This window comes from Lepidochelys kempii, chromosome 7 (assembly GCF_965140265.1).
Source record: "Lepidochelys kempii isolate rLepKem1 chromosome 7, rLepKem1.hap2, whole genome shotgun sequence".
Lineage (NCBI taxonomy): Eukaryota > Metazoa > Chordata > Testudines > Cheloniidae > Lepidochelys > Lepidochelys kempii.
The window spans coordinates 548,576-572,597 of record NC_133262.1 but is presented as its reverse complement, the minus strand read 5'-3'; the positions used below and the strand labels follow the sequence as shown (position 1 = coordinate 572,597).

Genomic DNA, 24,022 nt, shown 5'->3' with positions numbered 1-24,022 from the left:
ACAGGCCGTATTTTGCCCACCTCTGGTCTAGATAATACTTAGTCCTGCCATGAGTGCAGGGACTGGACTATATGCCCTCTTAAGGTCCCTTCCAGTCCTATGATTATATGGTTCTTTTAGATTCTCATTCTGGAGAAAATTTTTTTAAAAAGGTCTGGATGGTTCTGAAGGGCCCCAGGGTTTCTACTTACTGCAGCAGAGACAGTCACTGGAGCTCTTTGAGCAGCCAAAGCTGATGTTCAAGGGGGTGACTTGAATGCTCCATCAACACTTTCAGCTGTTCCTCAAGTTTTTTGAAATCTGCTTTTAAAACTTGAGCAGACCACGTATTTGGAGGGAACGTGAGTCTCTTCAAATCAGCAGAGGCAGATTCAATCTCTGTCATTGTGGGAAAGAGACCTGTGGCAGGTCCGGCAGGGGTTTTGGGCATAACCTATTAGTTGAAGTAGTGGACTGAGGCCAAACCCAGAAGCCCAGATTGGGCAAAGGAAAGAAGGGAGTAAACCCCCCAAACCACAAAACTGTGTTAAACAGAAAAATTAAATATTAAAAAATTACTAAGAAAGAAGCATAAAAATAAAGAAAATAAAGCAGAAAACCACATGGTTATCTATCATGGACACTGCAACACTCCCTCTCAAGCTGCAGGAGGTTGAGAAGGAACTGGAGTGGCACCGGGCCCAACCCCCATATACCCTCACACCAGAGCATGAGGGTGTGTAGGGCACCGCTGTGGACCTAAGGACAGTGTTGAAGAAAGTTCCTGTTCAAAAATGCCCAGGCACATACACATCCTGAAGCTGAGCACCCCTAGGGACACTTCTTGTATAGTGAGTATTTAGCTGTTTGAAAACCCTTGTCCATTTGTAACTCAAAAAACTTGCTGTAAAACAAGAACTAGCACAATGATGCTGACTGAACATGGCTCTTCAGTAAGGGGAGGTGGAGACACTTCCTCCAGCTGTGTGGGGGCAGAAGACAACCACTTCAAAATTTCAGCTAGTGCAGAATGCAGAAGCCTGCTAACTAGCATTAGCTGGAGGAAACATAATGCTTGTTCTCTAGAGTCTGCACTGATTCCCAGCTTACCTCTAGGTGCAATCTAGGTGTTGATTTGATCTATAAATCCCCACGACTTGGGTCCTGGCTACCTGAGATACTCAGCCCCTTCTACAAGTTACCAATAGACAGAGAGATCCGTTGGAGTGCCTCTCCTGTGAGCTTCTACATATAAGCAACTGGGGGCAAAGCTTGCTCTCTCTCCAGTATTTTAAGTTGCTTAATAATGTCCACAACGATTTGTTCTAGGTCTCAAGTGAGATCAGAATCCTATTGTGCTGGTCATTGTAAAAGATAATCTCTGCCCCCAAAAAGTCTAAAATCTAAATAGAAAGGTTAAAGGTTCCATTTTACAGATGGGGAACTGAGACACAGAGATTAAGTGACTTGCTCATGGTCACACTAGGAGCCAGTTCCAAGAACCAGGAATTAAATCCAGACCTCTTGAGTTCAAGTCCAGTTCCTTAACCACAAGATCACTGTCTCTTTTGTGGTAAAATCCCAGCCCCTTTGAAGTCAGTCAATGACAAAACTCCCTTTGACTTCAATTGGGCCAGGATTTCAACCATAACATCGCAGTGCTCCTGGTACTTGCTTTCCCTGATGCTCTGATATAGCCTGAGTTTGTTGATCTCAGGCCTTTGTCTGATGATGGTAGGTACACCACTAAGGTGGTTTTGAAGGAGCTCTGTTCAGTTCAGTTGACCCTGACATCTTAGGGTCATTTGTTATACTTGTAGATCGACCCAGAGTCTTAGTAAGCAGAGGGTGAGAGCATTCAGGGACCCCTCTCCTGAATTCCCTCAAACCCCAGAACCCTGACACACAGTGAGGGCTCCCCTATACCCAGAGATGGGAAGGATGGCTGTAACTGAAGGTCAAATTCTTCAACATGATATAAGCAAGAGCTCAGGTGAATTTCACGACTGACCAGGATCTTCACTTGGTAGGTGGCAGGGAATAAAGGGGCAGAATTAAGACTATGATTGGAACCTTAACTACCTGTTTCCTGAGTTTAAAGTGTCTATAATTCTCAGCTTACTTTTTGTGAGGAAATTTGGTGCTTGATATCTTCAGAGAACTGTACAGCTAATTAACTCCACCAGCTTCCTGATGCCAGTATTATTCCCATTGTACAGGAACAGGAAAACTGAGGCTAAGGGTGGTTTGTCCAAAGTCAAAGAGCAAATCTGTGGTATAGTTGTGGGATCATAGAATCTCAGGGTTGGAAGGGACCTCAAAGCAGGACCAACCCCCAACTAAATCACACTAGCCAGGGCTTTGTCAAGCCTCACCTTAAAAACCTCTAAGGAAGGAGATTCCACCACCTCCGTAAGGAACCCATTCCAGTGTTTCACCACCCTCCTAGTGAAAAAGTTTTTCCTAATATCCAACCTAAATCTCCCCCACTGCAACTTGAGACCATTACTCCTTGCTCTGTCATCTGCTACCACTGAGAACAGCCTAGATCCATCCTCTTTGGAACCCCCTTTCAGGTAGTTGAAAGCAGCTATCAAATCTCCCTCATTCTTCTCTTCCGCAGACTAAACAATCCCAGTTCCCTCAGCCTCTCCTTAAAAGTCATGTGTTCTAGTCCCCTAATCATTTTTGTTGCCCTTCGCTGGACTCTTTCCAATTTTTCCACAACCTTCTTGTAGTGTGGGGCCCACAACTGGACACAGTACTCCAGATGAGGTTTCACCAATGTCAAATAGAGGGGAACGATCACGTCCCTTGATCTGCTGGCAATGCCCCTACTTATATCGAATGCTGTAGTCAACTTCAAGGCTTTCTAGGCCTGAAGGGTGAGGGAAGAAGACTTAAGGGTCTTGTTTGATTCAGGAGGAAAATGTGCTCAAGGAAAGGCTCCCATAGGATACTGGTGATGTCAAACATGGAGGTGCCACTCTTACCTGAGAGCTAAGGCTGCAGCTAATTCTATTCTGAACAGAGTCAGTTCCACCTAAGTATGAAATGCAGCTCTCCTTCAAAAGGCTCATCTGTTTACCTGGATCTCTCTCAGCAGTGCTGTCACCTGTTGGTGAGGGCTCTCCTCTCTGGGATATCTTTGCACCACTGCGCAGAACCTTCTCGAGAATACCACGGCCCTCTCGAAGCCGCTCCACAGATGTGGGGACCATCCTGAAAGAGGAAGCAATAAGAGTTGAGGGCTGTTACTACACATCTTTGAGCACAATGACCAAGGTGTGCGGGTTGTGGGCCCCTTGATACACTTACAAGAGGGCTTTGTTTTTAAGCTCTTAAAATATTCTGCTTAGAACGATTAGCATGAAGTCAGGGCTGGAGTGCAAGTCCCTGCCATACAGAGGTGCAGGGGTGGTAGAAGAATGGGTTCACCAGACAGTTATGAGAATTAAGGTACTGCACTGCTTTTGTGATGTCAACAAACCCTGGTGGATTTTACTCTGTCAGTTGCTGTCTACCAAATAGGACTACTGTGAAGTGTTTTCTAAAGTACTGCACTGGGGCAATGAGATCTCTCCTCTTTGTTGTCAAATGATTGTGAGATATTTAATGTTTCATTGTGGTCTAAGTGAGTGTGGGTCCTCCTCTCTCACAAAAGAGTATCTAAATTTAACAGCATTTTGGAAATCCTAGGATACATAAGTCTAGATATAGTCACCGTATGGAAATGAGGGTTTTTTTGCACTGAAAAAGCAGTTTAATGCAACACACTATAATAATACAACATTAAGGTAGCTTTGTTAAAATATCATCAGCAAAAGCAAGGTTCCTGGAGCAGTGATAACTTACCCATTGTGCCTATAAATGCTACTTTCCATTCCTGTTTTCCTTGTCCAATTTGTTTTTTGTTTTTAATACTTTAGCACTTAGAGGCCCACACAAAATTGGTATAACATAGTGTTACCCAGAGTCCAAACACACAGTGAAAATCTCAGCCCCAAAGAGGAAAACAAGAAATAAGAGTCAGAGTAGCAGCCGTGTTAGTCTGTATTCGCAAAAAGAAAAGGAGTACTTGTGGCACCTTAGAGACTAACCAATTTATTTGAGCATAAGCTTCCGTACTCCTTTTCTTTTTAAGAGATAAGTGACTTGCCTCAAGTCACACTGCAGGACAATGGCAGAGCTAGGAACAGAACCCAGGTCTCCTGAGTAACAGTCTGTCCAGTGGATCATGCAGTTTCTAAAGGTGTATTCTTGTTATTTAATATGTAGTATAGCAGTGCCTGGGTGCCCCAGTCACGGATCGGTGAGGGGCCACGTTACTCTAGGCACTGTGCATAGATGAGAGAAAGCCAATGCTTTTTCTACAGTAAATATGTAGCATAAAACACAGATGTGCAGTGTAGCAGGATTAACATTGTGCAGGAGCTTAGACAGGAAACATAAAATTAAACTGTGCAACCGCAACGTTGTATTAAGTGGTTTTTGCATTTATTTTCTCTCCTTTTTTTTTTTAATAAAGGAAAATATAATTTGTTCTCAACATTAGCATTTTGAGGGCCCAAAATGGACACTGAAATTCACACCTCAGTGAGGTGAATGGGGTAGGGGCAGAGTTCACTCCTCACTGAGGTGAATGGGGTGAGGGGGGTGAATTCACACCTTCTCTGCTGCTATTGTTTGGCTGGAGACAGTTTTCTGCAAGGCTGGGTTAACAGGGCAGCAGCACATCTGTTTACATTGTGATGGCTGTATCTTGGCAACTGAAAGAGATAGAAACTTATTTTTTTTTAAATGAAAGCTATTTGCAGATATTGTAGAATGCAGCAAAACTATGGAGACCTCTAAAAATCACAGCAAGTAATTTTAGTTCCCACTTCCTCCTGTCCCTGTTATGCCAACAAGTATGTCTGAAAATGTACACGGGAACTGTGAACAGGTGTAAACGGGGCGGGATGAAATTGTTTTATAACCTTTACTCTAGCATGAGCCTTCTGTAACACCATTTGAAAGTGAAATGGGTCTGTTCGCTCTCAAGCCACATCCACTAGAACCAGAGAAGAAGGAAATAGGATAAGAAAGGTAGCAAAACCAATTAATCCAATTTTAAACAGATACCGATAACACTTCACACTTGGTAACCACATGACACTGTGGCCCCCAGCCTTATGCCATGATACTTGCTCATGAGGCCATAGTGGAAACCAAACCCAGAGCAGCTGAATGAAGCAGGTAATGTAAAGATGGACACTGGAGCCTGACTGCCATGTGGAGAGGTGGTCTCACATCCCTACGCCTGGCAGTTGCATTCAGCCATGCCCCAATCCTAGACAGCGGGGGATAGCACAGATGTGTGTGTGTGTGTGCTGGGGGGGTTGCTTTTAAACCTTTACAAGACAGGCTATAAAGTGAGCAATCATTTAAGTGCAGGACGCCAGCTCAGCCAGTCCCAGCTTCTCCCAACATCTCCATTGTGTGTGGATCACTGAGACAGCAGGGCAACACACACTGGTTTTTGAAAGAACGAACTCTTTCCTTTCATGCCTTTCTGTGCGGTTGTCATTGCAGTAAACTCACTCCAGCATATGGCTTCTCAGGCATTTCCATTGTGAGCCAAATCTTAATAGAAATTCTTGTGGACCCCACTTCCTACACAGTATTGCCCAGACCCACCTCCCTTTCCCTTCTATGTCAACTACAGCAATTGCCTACACACAGAATTAGTATCATGAAAAGAATGTCTTTTTGCCTTTTAACTAGGGTTGTTGATTAATCGCAGTTAACTCGTGTGATTAACTCAAAATAATTAATCACGATTAAAAAAATTAATCAGGATTAATCACACTGTTAAACAGAATACCAATTGAAATTGATGAAATATTTTTGGACGTTTTTCTACGTTTTAAAATATAGTTATTTCAATTACAACACAGAATCAAATAGTACACTCTTCACTTTATATTATTTTTATTACAAATATTTGCACTGTAAAAATGAAAAAATATTTTTCAGTTCACCTCATACAAGTACTGTAGTGCAATCTCTATCGTGAAAGTGCAACTTCTTATAGATTTTTGTTACAGAACTGCACTCAAAAATAAAACAATGCAAAACTTTAGTGTCTACAAGTCTACTCAGTCCTCCTTCTTGTTCAGCCAATTGCTAAGACAAACCAGTTTGTTTACATTTACAGGAGATAATATTGCCCACTTCTTATTTACAATGTCACCTGAAAGTGAGAACAGGGATTTGAATGGCACTGTTGTAGCCGGCATTGCAAGGTATTTACATGCCAGATATGCTAAACATTCGTATGCCCCTTCAAGCTTTGGCCACCATTCCAGAGGACATGCTTCCATGCTGATGATGCTCGTTAATAAAAATGTGTTAATTAAATTTGTGACTGAACTACTTGGGGGAGAATTATATGTCTCCGGCTCTGTTTTACCTGCATCCGGCCACATATTTCATGTTATAGCAGTCTCGGACGATGACTCAGTTCGTTTTAAGAACACATTCACTGATGATTTAACAAAACGCAAAGAAGGTACCAATGTGAGATTTCTAAAGATAGCTAAAAGAAAAGGAGTACTTGTGGTACATTAGAGACTTGACCCAAGGTTTAAGAATCTGAAGTGCCTTCCAAAATCTGAGAGGGATGAGGTGTGGCGCATGCTTTCAGCAGTTTTAAAGGAGCAACACTCCCATGTGGAAACTACCTAAAAAGAAAACCAACCTTCTGCTGGTGGCATCTGACTCAGATGATGAAAATGAACATGCGTCGGTCTGCACTGCTTTGGATCGTTATCAAGCAGAACCAGTCATCAGCATGGATGCATGTCCTCTGGAATGGTGGTTGAAGTATGAAGGGACATCGGAATCTTTAGCATATCTGGCATATAAACATCTTGTGATGCCAGCTACAACAGTGCCATGCAAATGCCTGTTCTCACTTTCAGGTGACATTGTGAACAAGAAGTGGGCAGCATTATCTCCTACAAATGTAAACAACCCTGTTTGTCTGAGCGATTGGCTGAACAAGAAATAGGACTAAGTGGACTTGTAGGCTCTAAAGTTTTACATTTTTTAACTTTTGCATCAGGTTTTTTGTACATAATTCTACATTTGTAAATTCAACTTTCATGATGAAGCGACTGCACTACAGTACTTGTATTAGGTGAATTGAAAATACTATTTCTTTTGGTTTTTTACAGTGCAAATATTTGTAATCAAAAATAAATAGAAAGTGAGCTACTGTACCCTTTGTATTCTGTGTTGCAATTGAAATCAATATATTTGAAAATTTAGAAAACACCCAAAAATATTTAAATAAATGGTATTCTATTATTGTTTAACAGTGCGACTAATTGTGATTAATTTTTTTAATCGATTGACAGCCCTAATTTTAATGCAATTTAGCAGAGTGAGGCCATCATCATGTGACACCAGCTCTCTACAGAACCCTGGCGAGCACCATGTGGACCACCATAGGTTCCTGGAGCACAGTTTGTGAACCTATGCTCTAGGGTATTTGCACATGACATAGACTAGAGATGTGCCAAGTGCTGCCCCTCATCTCCCGCATGTGCCATCATGCCAAAGGTGTAAGTCTCTGTTCGGAGGTCATGGGGAGGTGTATTATTTCGTTTCTTTTTCAATAAAAGCAAGCATTAAGATGTCACAGCAGCCCATACTGTGAGAGTCAAGGTCTTGCAGTAGAACGCTAAGGTGCAAATCCCATGGCAAACACATGGTCCTAGAGTCTGGAGAATAAACCCAACAAAAGAAAAATTGGTGAAGACACTTCACATTGTTTTTTAATTTCCACCATGGATATTTGGCATCTAATCTACAATCGGGCTGGCTCAAGAGGCTGCTGGGATCACTTGTGTTTATATTGTAGAATTCAACTCATATAGCAAACCAGAATCAGTTCTGTGGCCCCATTCTAAAGCCAGGAGATATATCTAGAGCCATTCCATATGAAGGTTAACTCAGGATCCATCCAGGGTGAGCAGACACTTGCTAGTGCTGTCTGACTTTCTGATGGATTCTATTTGTAGGCCTTTACACACATCTTCTTGGGAAAGCCCCAAGCAGAGAGTCTGACCAACTTCCTATGAAGCAACAACAACCTTGTCAGAAGAGTGAACACTCACCACCTACTGCTGATGTTCTCCTGGGACTTGCAGTGTGAGGTCAAGGAACTAGCCACCCTCAGGTCTGGTGGGCTGATCTCCTCTATGTGAGGCAGGGGGGGATGTGAGGGAGAGAAGCCACTTTGTGGGGAGGATGGGGCTCGGACTACTGAGCCCAGCACATTGCTGGCATCTGTGTCAGTCACAGAGCTGTTGCTGCCTTGTCGGGTAGGAGTCACTGTGCATCGCACTGAATCACTTCCCTCCTTGGCTTCCTGTTTTCGCTTGCGGTACTCCAGCAGAGAAACCTGAGAGAGAAACATCACCATGAGCCTGGGAGACTGAGGCTGTTAGTTGAACAGACAGATCACTAAGTTGACAGGTCCCTGAGGGGGGAAGGATGCTATCCCTTCATATGCTGCCCTAGGAGCACTGACTACATATACAAGTACACATTTTAACATGTATAAAACTGCAGGATAGGGCATCCCTGAGCTATAATTAGGACTAGACTTTATGAAAAACAAGAGATGATTTGCATCTCTATAGTTCCTTTCATGCAAGGATCTCAAAGCATGTTACAAACATGAATGAAGCCTCCCCTGGGAAGAAGGTAGGAATTTTACAGATGGGATAGAGGCAGAGATTAAATGACTTGTCTGTAAGAATCGTACACCAAATCAGTTTCAAAACAGGGGAAAAATCCCATGTGACAGATTAGATACCATCAATAAATCATAGTTAGCATGATATTACTGAGAAATATGGAATTATGAAAAATATGGTTATGAATTTTAAGCCTATAATCAGAACCCCATGAACTGATTGCAAATTTACCATAGAATCCACCCCAGCCTCAGAATTGGGCTGCAGAATTTAAACGTTAATTTAGAACAATGTACATTTCTAGTTCTGCGTACAAAGAAAACAAAGTTTGCATCCTTTTATATTGGAGTCACGTCTTCTTGAATTTGCAGATAGGCTGAAACAATAGCTCAGAGGTCTGACTGTCGTATTTTTCCACACTTAACTATTTAATGGATGATCATTTCAGAAGAAATACGCTGTTAGTAGTGTGCCTATCCCACAATCCCAAACCTCCTCCTGCACCTCCTCAATTGTCAAAAGCCTCAATGGCTTCTGTCCAGTTACCAAATCTCCAGCATCCTCCTGACAACTTGTGCAATACAGGTCCACACAGTACAAAAATCTGCAGCACTCTGAAAGCTGAAAACAAAAGCGTTCTCTACCTCTATTCTATATAGGTTCAAACACCATGCTCACCCCTACAGGATCTGAGCACCTTCCAGCACTGCATTAAACAATGTGACGAACATCTGTCATATGTTTGTTCTCTCATCCTGCCCCCAGGGGTGAAACATATGCAGAGGGGTGTCTTGTTTGGGTATTTTATTTTAATGCATATGCATATCTACACCACTAACATTTCACAATTGCTCACACTGGCTCTGCTCCACTCGTGTTAGCACTTTTGCGAAGCCTAGTGTAGACATGGCCTGTAGCATTTTAAGCTGGGTCATCTCATCTTGTTCAGAGCAGATCTATTTGACAAAGTGATTAAAAAGGCAGCAGCAGCCTATGGCCAATTCAAGGCTTGCAATCTTGTTAACACCAGAAGAACTGAACTACTGTTTGCAAAAGTGGGAAACTTTTGCAAAAATTCCACACTCATGATTCTTGGTCAAAGGCACAAAACAAAGGATTCTATAAGTCAACTGTATTTGGGGGGAAAAACACACTACATAGTCTCATATGATAACTCTCTTTCCATTCCTTTAGGATATCTGGAGGATGTTAAACAGAAGTTATTAAAGTTAGACCATTTTAAAAACAGCAGATCCAGATAACTTGCATCCAAGAGTTTTAAAAGAGCTGACTGAGGAGCTCACTGGATCTTTAAGGTTTATTTTCAGTAAGTCTTGGAGCAATGGGACAGGTTCAGAAGACTGGAAGAAAGCTAACGTGCCAATTTTTAAAAAGGGCAAATGGATAATTATAGACCTGTAAGCCTGACATTGATCCTGGGCAAGATAACAGAGTAGCTGATATGGGAGCTGATCGATAATAAACTAAAAGAGGGTAATGTAATTAATACAAATCAACATGGGTTTAGGGAAAATAGTTTCTGTCAAACTGTCTTTTTTTGATGGGTTTACAAATTTGGTTGATATAGTAGTGTTGACAAAATATACGTAGACCTGGAACCACATGATCTTTTGATGAAAAACGACGACATAAAATTAACATGGCACACATTAAATGAATTAAAGACTGGCTAACAGTATACAGGGGATCATCACTGAGTGTTTCCAGTGGGGTTCTGCAGGGTTTGGTTCTTGGCCCTATGCTATTTAACATTTCTATCAATGACCTGGAAGAAAACAAAATCACTGATGACAGATTACACAAAAATTGGGGGAGTGGTAAATAATAAAGAGCACAGGTCACTGACTTCGGATGATCTGGATCATTTAGTAAACTGGGCACCAGGTGTGTCTTTTAATATATCTAAATGTAAATTAATATATCCAGGAACAAAGGAAGTAGGCCATACTTACAGGATTGGGGGGAAGTCTATCTAGGGAAGCAGTGACTCTGAAAAGATTCGGGGATTGTGGTGGATAATCAGCCAAACATGAAATTCCAGTATAACACTGTGGCCAAAAGAACTAACGCAATCTTGGGATGCATAAACAGGGGAATTTTGAGAAGGAGTAGAGAGGTTATTTTACCTCTGTTATTTGGCATTGGTGTGACTGCTGCTGGAATACCATGTCCAGTTCTGGTGCCCACAATTCAAGACAGATGTTGATAAATTGAAGAGGGTTAAAAGAAGAGCCATGAGAATGATTAAAGGATTCTCATAAGTAGATGGAGCTCCTTGAGCTAAACAAAGAAGTTGGGGGGGGGATCTTGATTAGTCTACAGAGCCCTACATGGGGAAAAAATGGTTATCAACCTTTTGTAACTGTTCTTCGAGATGTGTTGCTCATGGTCTATTCCATTCTAGGTGTGCATGTGCCTATGTGCATGGCAGTTGGAGATTTTTAGTGATATCCATAGGGTCAACAGTGGCGCCTCCTTGAGTGCTGTGCTCATGCGCCGGTATATCAGGTGCCACCAACCCTACACCATTTCAGTTTCTTCTTGCCCTGTCAAAGTCTTTCTGGAAATCTAAGTACACTATATCCACTGGATCGCCCTTGTCCACATTTGTTGGACTCCCTCAAAGAACTCAGATTAGTAAGACATGATCTCCCTTTACAGAAACCATGGTGACTTTTGCGCAACAATTTATGTTCTTCTGTGTGTCTGACAATTTTATTCTTTACTACTGTTTCAACTAATTTGCTCAGTACTGAAGTTAGACTTACCGGTCTGCAGTTGCCAGGATCACCTCTAGAGCCCTTCTTAAATATTGGTGTTACATTCGCTATCTTCCAGTCATTGTGTACAGTAGCTGATTTAAAGGACAGGTTACAAACCAGGTTAATAGTTCTGCAAGTTCACCTTTGAGTTCTTTCAGAACTCTTGGGTGAATGCCACCTGGTACTGGTGACTTGTTACTGTTAAGTTTCTCAATTAATTCCAAAACCACCTCTAGTGACACTTCAATCTGTGACAATTCCTCAGATTTGTCACCTACAAAAGACGGCTCAGGTTTGGGAACCTCCCTAACATCCTCAGCCATGAAGACAGAAGCAAAGAATTCATTTAGTTTCTCTGTGATGACTTTACCATCTTTAAGTGCTCCTTTAGTATCTCGATAGTCCAGGGTCCCCGCTGGTTGTTTACCAGGCTTCCTGCTTTTGATGTACTTAAAAAACATTTTGTTATCTTTTGAGTTTTTGGCTAGCTGTTCCTCAAACTTTCTGGCTTTTCTTATTACATTTTTACATTTAATTTGGCAGTGTTTATGCTCCTTTCTATTTACCTCACTAGGATTTGACTTCCACTTTTTAAAAGATGTCGTTTTATCTCTCACTGCTTCCCCTGAGATCCAGGGAGGGGATGATGGAGGCCAGAGAGACGATGTGAAACTTCAACTCTGTGAGAGACTTGTTAAGGCACTGCAGGTCTAGAATGGATCTGAGGCCCCACCTTTTGCTCGGGATTAGCAAGTAGCGGGAACAGAACCCCTTTCCCTTCATGTCCCAAGGGACCTCCTCCACTGCCCCCAGGTGCAGGAAGTTCTCTTGAACAAGGAGTTGGTCATGAGAAGGGTCCCAAGGAGGGAGGGGCAGCCAAAAATTGCAAGGGTGTAACAATGAGACACTATGTCCAGCACCCAACGGTCTGAGGTGACTTGGGACCAGGCCAAACAGAAGGGACGAAGATGGTTGAGGAAAGAGCAGGGTGGATCCTGGAAGGTGACTGGGGCGTTGCTCTCGACCGCACCCTCAAAACGAGCACTTCTGGCTCCCGGGGTGTTTTGCCGAGCCAGGCTGCGTGGGAGAGCTGTAGGAGGAAGGGCGACGGCGGCTGAAACTGGCCTCTTTGTCCCTTCTTTTTGCAGATCCTTGACGAGACTGCCAAAGCCTAGGCAGCAGGGGCATCCGGAACTGCTTTCTTGCAGGCTGCAGTGTATGCATGCCCAGTGAACGAAGGGTGGCCCTGGTGTCCTTTAGTTAATCATAGAATCTCAGGGTTGGTTGGGACCGCAGGCGGTCATCTAGTCCAACCCCCTGCTCAAAGCAGGGCCAATCCCCAACTAAAGCATCCCGGCCAGGGCTTTGTCAAGCCTGATCTTAAAAACCTCTAAGGAAGGAGATTCCACCACCTCCCTAGGTAACGCATTTCAGTGTTTCACCACCCTCCTAGTGAAAAAGTTTTTCCTAATATCCAACCTAAAGCTCCCCCTCTGCAACTTGAGACCATTACTCCTTGTCCTGTCATCTGCTACCACTGAGAATAGTCTAGAATCATCCTCTTTGGAACCCCCTTTCAGGTAGTTGAAAGCAACTATCAAATCCCCCCTCATTCTTCTCTTCCGCAGACTAAACAATCCCAGTTCCCTCAGCCTCTCCTCATAAGTCATGTGTTCCAGACCCCTAATCATTTTTGTTGCCCTTCGCAGGACTCTCTCCAATTTATCCACATCCTTGTTGTAGCGTGGGGCCCAAAACTGGACACAGTACTCCAGATGAGGCCTCACCAATGTTGAATAGAGGGGAACGATCACGTCCCTCGATCTGCTGGCAATGCCCCTACTTATACAGCCCAAAATGCCATTGGCCTACTTGGCAACAAGGGCACACTGTTGACTCATATGCAGCTTCTCATCCACTGTAACCCCTAGGTCCTTTTCTGCAGAACTGCTGCCTAGCCACTCGGTCCCTAGTCTGTAGCGGTACATGGGATTCTTCCGTCTTAAGTGCAGGACTCTGCACTTGTCCTTGTTGAACCTCATCAGATTTCTTTTGGCCCAATTCTCTAATTTGTCTAGGTCCCGCTGTATCCTATGCCTACCTTCCAGCGTATCTACCTCTCCTCCCAGTTTAGTGTCATCTGCAAACTTGCTGAGGGTATAATCCACACCATCCTCCAGATCATTAATGATCTTGCAGCCTTGCATCCATCTGGTCGGAAAAGGGACCATTCCCATCGAATTGGAGGTCCTTGATGGAGGTCTGCATTTCTTGGGAGAGACCTGCAAGTCTGAAGTCAGGAGCTGCGGCTCATTATCACTGCTGACATGACCACGCTGCCTGCCAAGTCTGCCTTGTCCCACGCCATCTGGAGGGAACACCTGGCAGCCGCAGTGCCTTTCTACAGCAGGATGCCAAATTCCTGGGCCAAACCCTGAGGAAGGGACTCCTCAAACTTATTGAGGAGTCCCATATGTTGTAATGGCCCAAGAGGACCTGATGATTTGCCACCTGGAACTACAAACTAGCTGTCGAATAAATTTTTCTTCCAAACAGATCCAACTGTTAGGCCTCTTTATTCTTGGGGGTTGAACTGGTATGCCCCTTCTTGTCTCTATTGGCCACAGAGACCACCAGCGAGCCTGGGGGAGGGTGGGTATAGAGGTATTCAAACCTCTTGGCTGGGACAGAGTATTTCTTTTCGGCCCTTTTTGAGGTGGGAGGAATGAGGTTGCCAGAGGTCCTTGGCACTCTTAAGGACACCGTCATGCACCAGCAGTGTGACACGGGTTGGGGGAACAGCTGACAGGATATTAACCAAGCTGTCCACCTGCTCAGCCATTTCCTCCACCTCCAGGCCCAAAGTCTCGGCCACCCGACGCAGCAGGACATGGTGTTCTTTGAAACCATCCAGTGGGCTTGCCCTCAAGGTCCTGAAACCGCCTCATCTGGGGATGAGGATGGTGACTGCATGGCCGGCGGAGGCTCCAGGGCATCTTCTCCCACGGGGGAGGGAGGCTTAGCAGTGGGCACAGTTCCTCTGCCTCGACCACCTAGCGTACCTCGTGCACAGAGCCCGGTGCCATCAGTGCTACCAACTGTTGCTCCAAGGCAGTGGTTGATGAGCAGTGTGAAGGGGGCATTGCCACAACCGACATTCCCCATGTACCCTAATAAGGCTACTGCACTGGCCACTTGGCCGTGCTGCCAAGTCAGCGCTGTCGACGTGGCCTCAGGTGCCCATTCGTGCTGGTGCAGTCTAGGCAAGGGGCTGAATTGGGCTTCCGTGCCAGAGGACTCCCCTTCCGGTGACCATGGTGGTGCCATCGATCCCTGAGTTTGCTTGCTGATCTTCGCCGACTGGTGTCTGGAGTGAGGGGTGCAGTGCTGGGGGGACTGCAGACACAACGGGGGGTGCTTCCATGAGGCAGATGACCGGGACCTGCACCGAGAAAACCGGTGGGCGAGCGAGTGGTGTCGGTAGCATGGAGACCCGCATCTTGCTGTAGGCAATCTGTGTCGACATGGCGGTGACCGTGGCGCCGGTGATCAAAGGTGAGCCCCAGAGAGTCTGGGCTGTGACTCCAGCGTGAAGGTGGAGAGTGCTGCTTTATCTCTGGGGATCAGCGGTGCTCCACTGGCCCCTGAGGGGTCTTAGCGGCTGGTTTGTCCTCTTGGGGAGCCTTTGCGCCTTTCCTGGGGCACATGATGAGCCTTGAGCCTTTCCATGAGCCTTTCCTGGGGCACATGATGCATCAGCGGCATGGGAGGAGGCCTTTGTGCTCTCAGTGCTGGGGGAGCCTGTGAAGGTGTCGGTGCTGCCAGGGATTTTGGTCCCCTATCGCTCCTGGGAGTTGGTGGTGGACCTTTCACAGGGCTAAGGGCTCCAACCAGGGAAGTATAAGCACGCAGCTCCGAAGTGGCCTGGTGGCCGGAAGCGTGTCCCTTGCCTGATGACTCATGGCCCCTTTTTCCCTGGTGCCATGGAAACGTGCTTTTGGGTCTTATTTTTTGGGCACCGGCAACAGGGAACGGTGCTGGGCGGAGCCCGATGCCAGGGGCACTGTGCATGAGGCACTCAGCGAGTTCTGGCGGGACAGCACGGAAGCCAGACGAAGGGTGGTCTTCAGAAGAGCCCGTAGCCGAATATCCCACTCCTTCTGTGTGCGAAGCTGGAAGTTTTTACAAACTTAGCACTTGTCTCTAACGTGTGACTCCCCTAAGCACTTGAGGCAGCTGCTATGGGGGTCATTTACTAGCATAGGCCTGTTGCAGTCCGCACAGGGCTTAAACCCAGAGACCAGGGCATGCCCTGCCTGCGGCAAAGTCCCTGCTGGGACTCTAACTGGTAACTACTAACTACACTTAACTACTCAATACTAACTACTAGAAACAAACTATTTACAAGGCCCTAAAGCTTGAGGTAAGTAGAAGACAACCTGTTAGCCCTTGCGATGCAAGGAAAGGCGCTCTGACTAATCATCACGGGCAGGAAGAAGGAACTGAGAGCGTGTAGGGTTGGCGGTGCCGGACATACTGGCAAATAAGCACGGCACTCAAGGGGGACCACTGCCGGCCCTACGGATACCACTCCGACGACCGCACACGGGGGCACGCGCATACCTAGAATGGAATCGACATGAGCAAGCACTCAAAAAAGAACAAATATTTAATAATGGGCTCTTCAATCTCACAGAGACACATGTAACATGATCCAATGGCTGGACGTTGAAGCTAGATAAAAATATATGCCTTATTTGCAGTCTGAATTTAAAGGTGAGAGTAGTTAACCATTGGAACAATCTACCAAGGGTTGCAGTAGATTCTCTGTCACTGATAATTTTAAAATCAAGATCGATTGTTTTTCTGTAAAATCTGCTGTAGGAATTTATAGTGTTACAGCCCAGATTAATCGTCACCTAGGCAAGCTATTCCTATTTCACCAAGGTGAAACTGTACCACTCTTCTCTCCCTGCTCCTGGACATGATACTTCTCAGTGGGCCCTTCTGCTGCCATACCTCATTTCAAAATCTTGCCCAACTTGCTGCCTCCTTTCCCCAGGTCTGCCTCAGCCTTTTTTCACTCCAACTCAGCACGGGAGTTTGGATTATTTCCCCCCAGATGTATTAGCTTCATTTTTCCATGTTGTATCTCATTTTAGCTATTTCTGCCCATGGTTCTACTCTCTCTAGATCCTTTGGGTTATTCCACCCCTCACTGGTATTTACCACTCCTCTCAATTTAGTGTCATCTGTGATTTCTTTAGCAGGAAATACTTGCCTTTTTCCTTTGTGGTGGGTTTTGGGGAGCAGATTTGACTCCTTCACAAACCCGCTCACCACCAGGAGACATGGATCCATGCAATGTCTCTTTAAGAAGTCCCGGCTCATGTCTGCTGAAGTATCCATCTGTAGGAGAGCTGCAACATCCCCCTTCTGAACTCAGGGGCTTCCTGTCTCCCACCTGAGGGGAAGCCCGCAACAATCCATCTACACGGGGCATAGCGTTCAAAGGGGAGAAGGCATACATTAAATTAAACTCTGTCCGAAAAGCCGGATCGGAGCTTCTTAGCAGCAGCTGTGACTCCCCACTCTTTCCTGGGAAGTTGGTCTCAGAAGTGAAGTGAATGGAGGACTGTGGAGCCAGATCAGAATGGCCCGAGCTCAGCAGCGATGGCCTCTCTGGACAGGTGTTAGCATTGGAATCCAGGTAGCCCACCTTTGCCAAATCCAAGTCCGTTCGAAGGCAGAGCTAGAAAATCCAACAAAGATATGGGGTGGGAGAGGGAGGGGAAATCAGGAGAAGGGATAGACACAGGTGGGGAGAGAAACTTTTAAAGTCAGGAAACACTTGCTCCGAAGACAACTCACTCCTTTCCAGCTCCTCTCTTGATCCCCCTGGGTCCTTTCTTGCACTGCTCTGAAGGGTACATCTAATATGGGGATCAAATCCCTGCAGCACAGCTGCGGCTGGCCCAGGTTGGCTGACTCGGGCTTGCAGGGCTAAAAATTGCGGTGTAGACATTCGAGCTTGGGCTTGAGTCCAAGCCCTGGGTTCCTGCAAGGGTGGAGGGTCCCAGAGCTTGGGCTCCAGCCCAAGTGTCTACACAGGAATTTTTCAGCCCCGGACCATGAGCCACACAAGCCCAAGTCATCTGAGTTTTTTTTTTTTTTTTTAAATAATCCCATGTACACATAGATTAAGTAGCAAATGGCTGGGAAATGAGCATTACAGAATAATCCAAACATGGCTGTCCAGTCTGCTGGGCCCTTTCCCTTCCAACTGGGTTTGCTGTAAAAGGTATCCTTGACCCTAGTGCTCAAGTCTAGGTACTCACTGAAAAAGAACTGATGTCTTCAGCTGGACCCACACAACATTAACACATGGTATTAAACTACCCGTCCACTAAAGATGAAGAATAGTTCAAGGACATTCACTGCTCACTAGCTGTCTTATCAGACAACTTCTTGACTATCCAAATACCCAGTAATGAAAACTGCAAGCATCCCCCTCAATTTCTCTCTACTATGACAGTACATTGCCCAGGAACCCCAAGCCATGTGCAATCACTTTGATTACAAGACCTGGGAACCGCTGGTTCAAACACATTCGTTTCATCTGCACTATAATTCAGCATCTTACAGCAGTGAGACATAACTGCCAACCTCTGTTCTACCACAGTACCTGGGAACTCTGGGCATTGACACACTTACATTTCTTCTTTTACAAGATGGCACCTGAAAACCTCCAGCACCAACACAATATCCCGCCTTCCACTATATTACAGCTCTGGGAATCTCAGACAGTGAACACAACTGTGTCCCCTTTGACACATCACATCCCATAGGAGCCTCTGGCATTGAGACACATCCACAACTCCTTTGCTGTATTCACAGCACCTTGGAACCTCCAGAACCAAGACACAAATGCATCCTCTCTTTAAATCACGGTCTCCAGGAACCTCTAGGACTGAAACAGGAGTACACCCCCTTTTCTTATTACAGTGCTAAGGAGCCAAAACATGGCTGTGTCCTTTCTGCTATATCACAGCCACTGAATGAATCTCCTCTGCTATATTGCAGCTCCCAAGAACCTCCTGCACTGAGTCATGGCTGCAACCCCTCCATGTTACAGTCCCCTGGAACATTGGGTAAAGAGCACCAACTGCATCCCTTTCACTGTATTACAGCACTTGGGCACCTCCATCAATAAGGGCATACCCTCTGCCGTATTACACCTCTGTTCCCAGGAATGGAATCATGACTGTATCACTTCCTCACATTTTTAGACCAGCTTGCTGTTATCTGGACTCTTCTTCCCTGGTACTTGCTTGATGGACTTAGGCTGCAGTGAGGTGATGATTCTGTCTGAACACAGCAGGTCAAGTACACGACCTTGTCCCAAGAAGCTGATCAAAACCAATGAGTGATGAAGATGCTGAAGGTTCTGGACAGAGTTCTCATTGCTCCAACATCCTTCAGTTTAAACAGGGACAAGGCTCTCCCATTCCTCCCTCAATTGAAATTGCCCCTTTACTGCTACAAGAAGTAACCACCATATAAACCACTTCTATTGAGCTGAAACTGATGCCAATTATTATAATTCCAGGGCCCCCAGACCTTTTTCCTTTCACCCCAATAACTAAGACACTGGTTCTTAACATTTTGCCTCCATTTCCCACCAGCATCTGCAGTATTATTAATACATCCCAGTTTTCCAAATAAATCCACTTTATTTTCTTCAATCTCCCTTGACAATCCTGCAGTCTCTCCACATTCTTACTGTGACTAGTGCCCCACCTCCCTCTCCATTCCCGTTCTCTCACTCTCCTCTGCAGTCTCCTCACTCTCGCTCCGCTCCACCCCACCCTCCAGAACCTCTGGTGTACACACACACACACACACACACACACAGCCTCAGAGTGCAATTGAGATGGTGTGATAACTACCTCGGGTGACAGGGACTCGGGCCTATGCGCAGGGGAACTCTCAGGGGAGGATACGTTCTAGAGGAGGGAAAAGCATCTTGTTATTCATCTACTTAAAAAGTCAAGAAGCAAAATAAAATAAAGTAAAAACAAGCACAGAGGTTAGCCACAGCTATTCTAAACAGACACTCCCCCCAGGAACTCGTCTCAGTGATTAGAGGGGGATTCAATGGGTTAAGCAGTTTCTAAAGCCTCCTGGAAGCACAAAGACAGGACTGGGTTATTGTGTTCCATGCCACAACTTAGTATCCAAACCAGAGAACAGAAGAGATGTTAGCCAGAAGTATTTATTTCCTTATATTTCTGATGCTGCTAGCCAAAGAGTTTACACCAGGAAATATAGAGAAATCCATGTATGGCATTTAGTCCAATGACATGGGAAAGGCTGGAATGGAAAGCCTGGCTTTGCCTAAGGAAAATTCCCCAGATGCTGTAGTTAGTATTAGACATTAAATAAGGGGAAAATAAAATGGCTCCTTCAATTTACTATGAGTTTCCTCTTAGGTACCATCAAAGGAATAGGTATAAACTGCCTGAGGGAGCTACAGGGGTCACAGCTGGATACAGTGCAAGGGAGAGCAATCCATCCACATGCAGTGGTATGTGCAAGCCTCTCCACCCTCACTTGGTGTTACAGAGCATCCCCATCAGAGAGTCAGAAAGAGGGAAGCTCTTCCAGAGGTAGGGTACTACCAGTGACGAGGCTGTGGTTGGGTGGATCCTGCTGGACAGGAGTACTTACAAAAACCTAAAGCGATAAGGACTTTCAGAACCTTCTCAACTGTGGAGACTTTTGATGGGCAGACTCCATAGGGATAAAGCAGATGAAGGATACTAAGCTCCAAGTCTCTGCTACAAATGTTGATGGGCCCAAGCAAATCCAAATTGAGGTCCCAACCTCATTTGGTTTCGAATTAGCTCTAAAGCTCTGGTCCGTAAGGCCTGACCCGCTAGAGGTTTCAGGAGTGTGTGGGACAAGCTCCCCAGAAGAGCAGATGCAGCAGATTAATTCAGGATGGAGCATCTCAAAAGTGGCATTCAGAACCACTTGGTTAACATCAAGTCTTAAAGAGACACCAAATTCCCCACCAACCCAGTGTCTGATCACTTTCAGCTCTCTAATCGAGGAGCCTGTCCTATTGGTAACCAGATAAAAGATCCTGCCCCCCCATTCTCTTCTCCCAGGGCCATGGTCATAGGACTGAAGCGTACAATCTATATACATGATGATATGCATTCTCTTGAGTTAGAACTGATGGTAACTAAATGAAACCAACAAGACACTAAAATGGAAATGTTATCAATGAGCTGCATTTAGTGAAATATAAAGCTTGAACACAGAAGCCTGTGGTCTACCAAGTTGTTAGGGTTGTTCTCTAGAGGAAAATAGAGGCAGCAAGGGCAAGTAGGAGGTAGATGCCCAGTAGGCTCTAAGTTTCTTCTCTGTCATACTCAGCAGCAGGAGCAACTAATGCTATTTTACATGGGACTGAGGTTTGTAGCTAGGCTATTGAGGTCCACTATGCTACTGACCCTCTAACATTCAACTTGTACCAGTGCAGAGCCCGAGGATAATGGCCAGCTCAAGCTCTATACCTGAATCAGTCCTTCCCTCCTACTCCTCAATACTAAACAATCTTCTCCACTAGCCTTGACAAGTATCCCTCTACGACAGCTTTCAGCAAAGAACTCTCAAAGTAAAAGTGAAAGCACCAAGCTAACAGACCCCATCGGCAAAGGACTCTGCACTACTGCAGAGCAGAGGAGGAATCTCTGCAGGATTCTCTCAAGCCAGTGGCCATGCTGTTGTTCACTAGACTGTTCCCACCTGGGTCTGAATGGTAGTGTAATGGCAGCAGCAGGTTTCGAGACTTCCACTTTCCAATGAGAATGAGCAATAATGGAAAATAAAAAGAGAACTGCAAACCACCTGGCACCTCCTGCCAATCGTCGCCACCAAGATGGAACATGGCAATAGGGAGGAGGAAGCTCCAGACTGGAGAGGCACTGGCAACTCCCCCTCAGATAGCGCTGAGCAGAGAAAAACACCCACCACGCTCTTTAAATGCTTCCAAAACACAAAATCAAAGGCAAACGCATATAATGGGAGCACAATAAGAATCAGTACACCTGGGACATTAAACACTGGGTGGTGGGAGCTGTGAGCCCTCGCAGTTCTGGGATCTGAAATGTCTGTCCCCCAAGCCTTTGGGGACTGCTGCGTAAGAGAAAGGGAGCAGGGGTTGTGGTATGTCTGACACGCTTGGGGTTTGCTGCACTGTGAGAGAAAGGGCATGGGGGAATGTGCTGTCCCAGTAGGCAAGGGGATTGCTGTGCTGCAGCAGGGGGAGGGGTGCAAGCGAAAGTGAGCGGATGTGTTGCGTGCAGCAGGAAAGGGAATGCAGGCTACGCTGACTGGCACCCCTGGAGAGCAAGAGGGTTGATGCACTGCAGTGAAGTATGACATGTAACAGAGGGAGCAGGAGCTACCAGGTCACTGATGGCTTTGGGGGGCGAGAGAGTTGCTACAGCCAAGGGTGCCACAGAGGAGAGAGGTAATAGCTGCCCCTGTGTGGGACACTTGGGGTCTTGCTCAGGAACCTAGCCATGTGTTTGAAAGCAGACTGCCCCCAATGCACCTCTTCTAGTCTCTCCCCTTTTGGAGCCCCCAGACCTCTATCCTAATTTACCTCAAACTGTAGTGGAGTATTGCAGCGACTAGCAGCCAGAGAAGGAATTGGTGAGAACATCATGCCATAACCATTGCGACTTTCCTCCTCTCCTGGCAGAGATGAGCAGGGTGTGGTGAGTTGCGGGCTCATTGAGCCAGGAGGTGGAGGCGTGATGGGAGACAGTGGCCTCAGTAACTTGGTAACATTCTGTTCCATCAGGTAGCGAGATTTCCACTTCTTCAGGGGGCTCAGCAAGTCTGTGAAACATGAACACAACTGAACTGAGAATCATAATGCACCATTATTAATGCCAAACCATGAACAGTTCCCCTCCCAGCCAGAGCCCCATGAATGCTCAGCCGTAACTGCATCCCATTAAAGGCCCCTAAAATACGAGGAGCTCCCAATACCAATGAAAATCCTTCTCATCCCACAGGAATGTGGAGACACGTAACAAAGGTAACAAAACAACTCAGTTATAATAAATGACACGTGGGGAACAACATGGTCAAGTGCGGGGAGCGGTGTCAGGACAAGACTGAAACAGAAGGAGAGAGAGATTACATTTCCTGGCACAAAGAGGAGACAAAAACAAGACAAATTCACTCTATGACTGCTATGGATAAACCACAGCACAGCACAATTCTCACCGGCTGAGCTCCACAATGTCTCTAGAGTTTGCATAAACATAATCCCCGGAAATGATCATTCCCACAAAGAGGAATCCTTGCCTCAGCCCTACCCTCCTAAGTGCATGGTATCGCACTTTTCAATTACTTGTAAGCTCTCTGGGGCAATGGCTAGCCTCTGCCTGGTTTTCTGTGAAGAGCACAACCTATTTTGAGATACAGAAAACAATTTACCAAGGCAGGAAATCTGAGCTGTACACTAGAGAGAAAAAAACAATGTGACATTTCCAGATCACTACCATGTAGTGTTATCACACAGTGCCCCCAGCTCCTCTGTGAAGGGTGCAAGGGTAGGGTTCCAGTTGCCTCAATACCATTATCCCCCTTCCACATCAGTGTGCCTAGCCCAAAATGCCTCCTCACCCTCAGCCGTGCTCCCTCCTACTAAGGAGCTTTAGTTTACCTGGACCCCTCTGGAACCCCTCCATGCTGCAGCTGCCTTCCCCATCATTTTTTCCCAGATGCTTTTCCTGACCTGTTTACCCCTAGCTTCCTCACTACTTGGTCTTGGCCCCTAGTGTTTCTGAATGAATTTTGACCTCTTTCCCAGCTCTAAAGGCCCCCAGTGAGGCAAGTCTCCTCTGTTCCAAGCAGAAGAAATTTGACTCATCCTTTCTTCAGACCCAGGATCTCCATAGGGCAGTAATCTCCCTCTTGCCAGGTGGTACCCAGTGCTCACAGACAGGGACTTACAGTAGCTCCCAGTCTGGGATTCTGCCTTTATGACTAGTATTTCATTTGCCTTTTTGCCAAGCTGCTAGGTTTGCCGCTTCCTCACAATCATCTTGGGAGCTTCTCAAGACCTGGGTGCTCTGTGGTTGGTCCAGTTAGCTCATATTCCCTAGACTGAGTCCTTTTTCCCCGGGTCATGATTTTACACTGGTCTCCATTGACCTCCATTTCCCCACTGCTGTCCAGTCCTCGAAACCCTGGCATCCCTTTGGAATCTCCCTGCATCATTATTTGCAATGCCCCAAGGTTAGTGAACCCAGAGAGCTTGTTTTCAATCCCCTCACATCCAATGCAGTTCCATTATGAGTAGAGATCCTAGAACCACCCTGAAATCTCCACTCAGCCATTCTGGAGCTGGGTGAGTCTCCTAAGAGTCCCCTTTGTCTCATGCTCCCACACTTTTCTAGCCAGTTCCCCTGTTTCTCCTCC

At 45.8% G+C, this 24,022-nt stretch overlaps 1 protein-coding gene across 7 annotated transcripts in view; it reads right to left on the bottom strand.

The window, feature by feature from the left end:
- Positions 1–24,022, bottom strand: part of SETD5 (SET domain containing 5) — a 173,443-nt gene that overhangs the window by 23,325 nt on the left and 126,096 nt on the right. For 5 of the 7 annotated variants that reach the window (XM_073350779.1, XM_073350785.1, XM_073350778.1 and 2 more), the window contains 5 exons: positions 22,191–22,429; positions 19,462–19,518; positions 16,794–17,264; positions 8,145–8,431; positions 3,068–3,201 (listed from right to left, as the gene is read on the bottom strand). In XM_073350779.1, coding sequence (XP_073206880.1) covers positions 3,068–3,201; positions 8,145–8,431; positions 16,794–17,264; positions 19,462–19,518; positions 22,191–22,429 — 1,188 coding nt within the window. The remainder of the gene's footprint in view (positions 1–3,067; positions 3,202–8,144; positions 8,432–16,793; positions 17,265–19,461; positions 19,519–22,190; positions 22,430–24,022) is intronic. The other 2 variants (XM_073350782.1, XM_073350781.1) reach the window with 1 other exon arrangement.